At 34.3% G+C, this 9,365-nt stretch overlaps 1 protein-coding gene across 1 annotated transcript; it reads left to right on the forward strand.

The window, feature by feature from the left end:
* Positions 1-519: 519 nt before the first annotated feature.
* Positions 520-7,015, forward strand: LOC118190398 (uncharacterized). The gene is made up of 2 exons (XM_035361095.2): positions 520-707; positions 6,564-7,015. Exons 1-2 carry the CDS (start codon positions 690-692, stop codon positions 6,900-6,902), a joined length of 357 nt encoding a protein of 118 aa, XP_035216986.1. The 5' UTR covers positions 520-689; the 3' UTR covers positions 6,903-7,015.
* The last annotated feature ends 2,350 nt before the right edge of the window (positions 7,016-9,365 follow it).

Consider the following 9,365-nt stretch of genomic DNA (forward strand, 5'->3'; position numbering starts at 1 on the left):
GCACAAATATATTACGCTTTGTCGAGTGCCAAAACAACATTTCTCTCTTAATGTGCTTTTAATTAAACGTTCCTTAAATTCGCAGAAGATATGAAATAAATAAACTAATTCAGAATACAAATTGTCCATTGTTGGGATGGAAGACTACGTATGTTCAAAATTTGGTGTTTCTAGATGCCACAAGTTTTCGCAATGGTGATTTAAGTCAACAGTTATATTGGATTTAAATTTAATCCTGCAAAATGTGAGTTTGCGATGTTAGACCAACAATGTGAAAGTGCAGTTTGCATTGCTCCAGCAATAATGTCATGCGTCGCTAAACATCCTCGAGATTTTTGTTCACACCTCCCCTCCCCTCACTTACCCAAATGCTGCTAAGAGAAAAAGACAGTTTTTATCTTTTAAAGCTCTTTTCAATTTTTTTTTTTTTTTTTTTTTTTTTTTTTTTTTTTTTTTTGTTTTGCTTTGTTTTGACGAGGCTCTGAAAGGTAAAAGATGAAAGATATCGCCACCACTCGCGGTTGCTCATCTGCAGGACAATTCATTCCACTTTTTTTTTTCCAAGTTTTAATATAACCTGAGAAACGGGAAGGGCATGCGAATCAACAGCAGAGGCGTTGTACTATGTATTCGATGAGCCGTGAATAAACTATAAAAGCTTTCAGACGAGTTCATTTCCTTTTTATGTGATGTGTAATATGATGAAGGTAAGTGATACATTTCTCTCTAATGAGTGCTGTCAACTAATTCTCATTCGATGAATGATTTGCAAAAACGTCTCAGATAAAATTGAGACTGAGATTTTTTATATTTTAACATTAGTAGTCACACATTAAAATTAACATTATTTATCCAGTTAGTTCTCTTACAATATGTACATATAAATTGCTATACAAATTCATTTTGGGCTTAACTTATGAAGGTCTTTTCTGGTTCTAGCACTATTTCTTCAAAAACTGAATTTAATAGTATAAGGTAAATTTTCTTGAAGTGTATTAAGTTTATATATATATAATTTGAATATTGTTTTTTAAGTTGAAGGAATTGACTTTATCTATAGTTCATATAATGGCTAATAACCATCAAAATAGCTTCATTTTATTGTGGTGTTTGATAGATGTCTGGTTTAGAACCATTGATGGTACATCAAGAAAAAAATATCCATAGAGTACCAACCGTTTATTAAAATCACTTCTATTCCAAACGCATTTGAGTTTATTAAGCGGCTGTGTTTAATATATTGTGTATTGCAAATTGTGATACCGGTTTTAAAGTGGTGAAGTAAATTAAAAACTCATTCAATAATTAACCATAACATAATAATTTAAAGTTAATCATAAAGTTAAACTGTTTATGTAATTTTTTAAATAAACTTTTAATGTTTTATAAACACATTTTTATAATTACATTCTTGATGACATTTTATCTCTTAGAAGCAATTATTCGGTGTTTGTTTCATAGTATTTAACTAAAGTGTTTCGACAGAATTCTCAGTTTGTAACTGCTGGTAGCTTTTTCTGAAGAGCATAAACTTTCAGTTCAATAGTTTTTCTTAGAACTTGAAGTGCTGCGCTAGATTCGGCTGATGTTAATCATATCTAAATTTTTTTCTGTATGACTTTCACTGTGAGTTTCTACAGTTCTTTTTAACACTTTCAAAGACAGTTTTTATACGCGTTATCTCAATATTTTTGCGAACATATTTTAAAAAACAATCTTCATCACTTCGATGTTGCCTCTAACATTAACTAGCTATTGCTCTGAGGTTTCTGTATAAAGATCACATTTTCGGAAGCAGTTTTTAACTGAAGTAAAAAGATAAACTCCACTCTTTTGATTATAATACGCATGACCTCTAGCAAAGATGTTCCCTTCGAAGTGCTTGCGCTTTCACAACGTTCAGTTCTCTTCATTATTTCCTTAACATCTTTTCTGTAATGGCATTTGAAAACTCTTATAATACCCTGAATGTTAAAAACTGTATTAGCAGGAAGCGACACTAGTGTTTTTCAGAGAGATCAAAGGGCCGTGTACTGCAGAGTTGTCTAGATTACCTAAATAGTAAAGTTCTCTTACCCCGTTACAGTTCGTTGTCCCATTTCAAAAGAAAATCAATAAAAATACTACTTGTCATCAATGAGATCTTGTTGCTATGGTAAGTTATAAATAAATTATTGATTGCTTTCAAACACTGAGGTTTTCAATTTTTGTCAATAGCCAGTGAAATAATATCTTCTGAGATGGTGGCACATTAATTACACAGTACATTAATTGCACGCTAACAACATAGTTACTCATTTCTGCAGTTACTTAAAACAGCCGCTGTTTCACTTTTAAATATTAATGTTTGTTCTCTTAATGTTCTGTAGCGCAGTCCAGTTTCCTCTGTATCAAAAAAAATTTGTGTCAGTTGATACAAAATTTTCATCTAGCATTTAACGAATTGGTGAAAAAAAGCTCTAGAAGCAGAAACAATTTTCAGATTTATAACTTGAAAACATTCTTGGAAAACAGTTTCAACGTTTCTGTATTTTTTATCTTTCTTGTGCTTTTTTGAGATATTTGCATATTGTTATTATTGTTTCCTTAGTAATAATTCCTTGCAAACCGCATAATGTTGTTTGGGAGATTCCCAGTTTCAATGTAGTTTTTTCTCTGGCTGCAGTTACCAAGAACCCCAAAATATTTACAGTTTATCTTTCTTTCTTTTTTTCTTTTTTTTTTTTTCAGATAAGTCTTTTTGCTTGATATTTTCGTTAGGTTGCTAGTTAAACACACAATAAAAATAACTCCTTTTGACTATTTAGTCGATCTGCCACATCATGATTACAAGCATGACCAATGCTTTTTTTTCCTTCAACTTACACTTATTACATCTTTCTCATTCAAACATTGATAATGTACGGTAATGGTAAGAAGCATGATTGAATAATTTTTTTTATAATTCTTTGTGATCTGTTTGTGTCTGTCCGAAAGGAAAGATGGTACTTTTCCGTTTTGCTGGCGCAGGCGATAAAAGTCGCCTATAATAGTACAACTGATGTCAAACGGCATATCCTCGCTGGTAACCTTTTGCGCCTCATTTTTAAAACAAGTCACATCCATTTCTTATCAAATTGATTGTTTCTCTCAATACTGACATACAATTACATAGAAGTTTTACCAGATAGTTCAATTTTATGGTCTAAGGCCCTGTCCCTTCACAGTAATTAAGTCAATTAGGATGCAATCACACCGCACACCCAAAGACGAAAATATAGAAAAGGCAAAGTCAAGGGTTAACTTCATCAATTCTAATGAGAATGCACTAGCGAAGTAAAGCACTGCGGTTTTACATAATTTCTGAGTAAGCTATTCGTACGAATTGAAATAACTCTTTCATTTAAATTTGTATTCCGAACTAAGATTTAACTTGAAATTAATGTAGATAAGATAATTAGATGATTAGATTTTTGTAGCGTAGTTTACGTGAGATGAGATCACTTGGGGTAGCGTGATATGCACCGCCGAATCAGGATGTTGGACCATAAAAGCATAGTAAATTATTCATTTAATGTCTTTTGACAAATTTATTGTCTTTATTTATTGGCTTTTTACAAAATTTTAAACTATATTAAAATGTTTATGCCTTCAAAATCATAACTTCTTAAGAACTAACATTTGTTATAATATTTTATGTGTATACTGTATGTTGCCGCCAATAAAGTCTGCTTGGCGAGATTTGCGCCGGCGAAACGGAAAAGTACCGGAAGATTTTGAATGTGAAAACTTTAAAAGATGAGATACACAAGTTGCACTTCTATCTTTCTGTCAGTTGGCATTCGAGAAGGAACTCTCACTCACAATACCTATAAAGCATTGTTTTTGCTGAACCTAAGCTAAAAAAAATCTTATCCCTTTCAAGTCCGTTGCAGGAAAATAACCCTGAAAACAGTGTCTCACAGGTGCAGGGAACGGAAGATAGGAAAATTTAGGTCAAAACCTGAAATACTACACACCTCAAAGATAAACCATAGCTCACAATACGTTAAATGAATGGACGATGAAAAGCTTTGATAAATACACGTACAATATTCTGGCATTGAAGAAGCAGTCTTTTGCTAATATAAGTTTAATAATTGGCGGAGATGTGTTTAATATAGGGAGGTTTTTCTAGTGATTATTTGTATTTAATTTATTATCGTATTTTACTTTCTATTGCATTTCTGTTGATTTATTTGTTTTGGGGTCTGGGAAAATTGAATGTAATAAACGGCTGAGTTTATTAACCAGAGATTTTAAAACGCGGCAGCCACTGTACGTAATAACTTAAAGGAATCCAGTTAATGCCATTTCATGGGTCCAGCTAGTTATTAATAATAACTGATATGAATCTACATCTAACCTTTCTTTTTGTATATTTAGTATAATAAAGCTGCAATATTGCTTGTGCATTGGCTGATAAGTTATTTTCTCAATGTTGGTGGCTTCGTATATTTTGGCATTTTGTTGACGTAACAATTACAAATTCGTACAGCTTGTTCTTTACAAGGAGTGAAAGTTAGTCTTTACGGCTGAAAAATTTTTGGAATTTCTATAGCAAGAGGATTGATATCACTATGAAAATGTGAAAAATGTAGACGAAAAAGTGAAGATATCACATGTGCCAGAAGATGCAGACGTTTAGTTCCATCTGAGAATCTTCAACAAGAAGCAGAGCATATGCCATTGTATGGGACAGCTTCCGATGTAGTTTATGCAGTACAAAATCTGAACCCCATTGCACAAAATGGCAATGTACAGTTTGCAATGTTGGATGCTGCCTGAAGGGATAAGAATTATTACTTTCTATAGTACATCAAAGATAAATCAAGACGTACAGTCCTAATGACATTGCAGTGTAACAACCGTATTTTTAATAATAATTAAAAAAACATTCAATAGAATTTTGCTGTTTACATCAATCATTACCACTATGTTAACCACGTGACAAGAAAACAAATCTTTCGGTACTTACGTATTATGCCATAGATCATCAAAGTTGGCTTTATTGAGAGATGAAATTTGGTGATCACCAACCAACAAGAAAAGGGTAATAACTTAGTCCATTTTTTTCATGAAAAGTCTAACCCTTTCCAACAGTATCAAACCCTTTCTCACGGAAAATTTCAAGGAACGTTTTCAACCGTATTTCTGTCAAAACTGTGACAAGGGCATTCATAAACAAATTAGGAAGTTTACCTTTCAGACGAAAACGAAATATGTCGAATTCCCACAATTGAAACACGTGTTCAGTGTTGAAAGTTGAGTAGGGAATCCGTAGCTTTTCGCGCCGACCTTTGAAAAGCAGCTCGAGGGGAAAAAATCACCCTTTTTTAGATTAACTTTAGCTAACTTTAATGTAAAACATTTTCAGAAACTGTGCTTAAATGATAATATATTAAATTCATCATGAATCAGAATTAAATTTATTATTAATTAATACATAACAATTAGTTATAAATAATAAATATTTTTGTACTTACGTATTGTCTCATCGACCGCTCACAAAAACTTCAACAACGGTCGACAGTCATCAAGATTTGCTGTGGAAATCTAAAACAAGTGAGCCATCCGTAACTCGCACTACATTGCGCTACTTGGCGGTCGAGGGGATAAAAAGTATTAATATATATAAGGGTTTAACTTATTGGGCATCTATTGTTATTTGAAATATATTTTATTTTCATCCATGTGTCATTATCAGCATCAAACATTTGCTGGGTCATTTCTATTCCGGTCTCTTCTCTTTGTTGAAAATTCGAATAGTTCTTTAGCTATTTAAACGTTCCCCTGTTAAAAATACTGTTTCACAAAAACATATATTTACTGAAATCAGAAATGAACTTACACTAATGTTGGATTTTAAAACGCGCTGGAATATTTTGCTGTTAATGAGGAAGAACGAGTTAAGAACGAAATCTCCGCCAAAGCAGGGGTGGCTGAGTCAGATTGCCGAGGAAAACAGGGGCTATCTATGCAACCTTTTTTTTTTTTTTTTTTGCGCATGCGCGAATTACCTGTCGAACAGGTGTCGAAACAGATCCAGCATTAATACTTTTTTACCCATGAGCGAAATAGTTGTCGAATCGGTGTTGAAGTTTATCAAGAGTTCGATGTATGGAGAGTTCGAACAAATATGTCGAAGTCACATTTATCAGGAGTTCAAAGTTCTGTCATACCATTTTTTTCCCTGGCGTATCGACGTAAATCAAATTAGTGATCCGCGCAAGCAGATTAATCAATTGATTATTTATTTTTAGTAACTAAATTTACAAAAAGTTTTGTCTTAAGTTTTCCCTCCACAATATAGCGGCGCAATAGACAAACAAGTTTATGTTAAATCTATGGAAACTTTCTTTCTTTATATACAAGTTTTTGGTTCAACATCCTACTGAAGCTTCCGTTGTCGCTAGCGCCACCTTTGTATAAGACGCACACAGTTTACATATACAAAAGTTTTAAAGAAAAGTAAGACTTTCACATTGGCTTAAATGCTTCCAGCTTAAATGCTTTAATGAAGTCTTTATAATGTATCGTTTCAGATAATTCTCTCAGTGTGCCTAGTAATACTCGTGACACAGCAATGCAAAGGGGACAGCAGTGAAGACGAAGATGAGCCACTCGGAGGAGTCAGCATCAAAGTGTTTAGAGGTCCTTCAAAGAAAGTCAATGGCCGACAAATATTCGCACCATTTGGATACTACGTCAAAATGCCAGCAGATACTAACAAGCGAAAGAAGTCCGAAGACGAGAGCGATGACGACAACGAACAATTCAATGACGATGACAAAGAGCAATTCAAAGACGATGATAACGAACAATTCAATCACGACGACGACCATTTCAATGATGGAAGTGCAGAAAATATGGACGATTTTTGAGTGAATGTTAGTTTGCCAACGTTAAGCTTCGAAATACACTCATACTGTCATCTCATGTAAAACATCCCTCATCTGTGTACAATTCATACAATAAAGATTAATTTAATTTTCTTTGAGGTTTGTTAGAACATATTTTTCTTTTAAATACTCGCCAATTTATCCCACATACAAATACTCCTTTTGGCCTGACATTTGACATGAACTTTGGAATCATAATGCTGCCATGAAAAACAGGGAGATCTGATACTGATTCAATGTAGATTTACTTAAATATAAGAACCTAAAAACACACTGCTTATTATCTTTCGATAAATGTTTTAAAGTTGGTCACAATCACTGGCTTCGTATGTCAAACCAGTGGAGCAGAACTTAATAAATTTAGAATATTTAGTAACACAAATCGATCTCATATTATGGTGAAAATAAAAATGTGCTGACAAAGGATCTCACTGATATAATTTTCATATTTACTCGCTGAAATGAAGTAATAATATTTAAACTAATTTTTATTCATGAAGGTTATGATAATACATCTGAAGATATTATTGAATATGAATGGCAGTTTTGGTATCGGGGGATAAATACATTGAGCTGGCGGTTCACCATAACCTGTGGGTGTGAGCAAGTAGTCCTAACTTCCTTAACTCGCCTGGCACACAGGCCAAGGTGGTTACGCTCTGTTGGTCTCTCAGACATTCGCGTAGTACTGATCCACGCATTTAGACGACCAGTCAAATTTCCAGGGCAATACGGCTGCACCCTGCAAATATCGGACTAGAGAGTGATGAACTCTCGGGCCCAGTCCGGGGACGGTGCTATGGAGCAAAAATTTTTAAAAATTGTAGGTGGTTCGGTGTGGGGCTCGGATCATCAGAAAGATGAGTGTTTTCATCTCCAAGGTGGCTTTTTGGCTGGACTACCACGCCTTGCCTAACATGTGGGTACTCAGCTGGAATTCCAGTCCATGCAGCAGAATCTAGTTGTTAGAGCACGTAAAAGTTTGTTATTATTATCTTGGTAGAAAAAGGGCAGTGTGCAAAATGTTTGGATTTGAGACCTTTGTGCCAGTCGCACCTAAATCGCGGAATTCCGTGGTAGACAAAGTTTTCAATATCATTTCGCTATTACATTCTAGTTCAGATTCATGTTTAAAGAGACTAGTTTACGTTATCTGAATATGATAAAGCACACAAGGGCTATCTGCCTAACTTTCGTGAATGCCTTGCTAAAGCAATATGGTATGTTCCTTAAAATAAGGAGTAAATATGCTTTTCACGAAAATGAAAAGATTTAACCTTTTAGAGAAATACTGACTTTTGTTGTTTTATGTTGAAATTAATAATCGATTTTCAACAAAACTTGCAAAATTGGACATCGACTTTTTTTCTGCCAAGGTAGTCATATTTTTGTAATGCGTTAAGACTTCGTTTATGTTAAAATAAAGAAAATGAAAAGAATGCGTATTATAGCATTCTTCCTCAGAAAAACCTGAACCGATTAAAGCGAACAGCATCTGGGAGTAACAAATCAACCTCTAACGAATACGCTGTCAGTATGGCTGGTTAAAATCGTTTTCCATTCTTGCACTCGTGATATAACTGCCACATGAAAAAAGCAAGGAGGAAAACACCGAATTTATGCGTCATGGCAGAACGAGATGGCAGCGCTAGCTTGCAGACGATTTTGATGGCATATTTCATTTTAGAAAATTACTGTTAAATTTTTTTGGAGTGAGAAACAAATTTGTGACAGCTTTTTTTTAAAGTAATTTAGGATGTTTAATCACTTATACTTGTTACTAAAAGTGACTGAGAAGGACTAAACCGACACTGAGCCGAAATTGAAAAGAGTTTCAAATGCAAAATGCTGTCCAAAATAAGCCTTTTGTCCTCCTAACTTCAAATCACTTATATTGCTAGATATTAAGTTTTCAGATATCCAGCGTTGTTCTTACCTCGGTTAGTTAATTTAACAAGGCGAAACACTTGCATGCTATGTGTCTTACAAATGATGTTCCGAGGAAATTGGAACACATGGCCAAGAAATATTAGCGTACGAGTAGTTCGCCCTGGTTTTAATCCCGGAAGAATGGGTTAGCTCCACAGGTGCTGTTTTATGGTTTTCGTTATTTTTAACATCCATGTAAAACATTTTCCTTCAGAAAGTTCTCCAAGATGATATCCTTTTTTAGGCATATGACCCTCACGTGTTTTAGCATAGTCAAACAAAACAAGCCAACCAAGGGTTAGGTTATTCGGACATGTCCTAAGTACAGAAGGGCTATCTGCCTACGGATATGAATGCCTTTGTGGAGGACTTCCTAAATGAAACCGGCTCATATTCACATTATACATAGGAAAAATTATGAAAACCAACCATGCAGATGGCCAGTTTGGCCTGGGAGAAAACTCAGTTCAACGGTCTTAACCACTTGGCCTTAGTTTTCAACGGTCTTAACCACTT

This window comes from Stegodyphus dumicola, chromosome 4, assembly GCF_044657685.1.
Source record: "Stegodyphus dumicola isolate Sdum_Otavi_A_Nest chromosome 4, ASM4465768v1".
NCBI classification, from domain to species: domain Eukaryota; kingdom Metazoa; phylum Arthropoda; class Arachnida; order Araneae; family Eresidae; genus Stegodyphus; species Stegodyphus dumicola.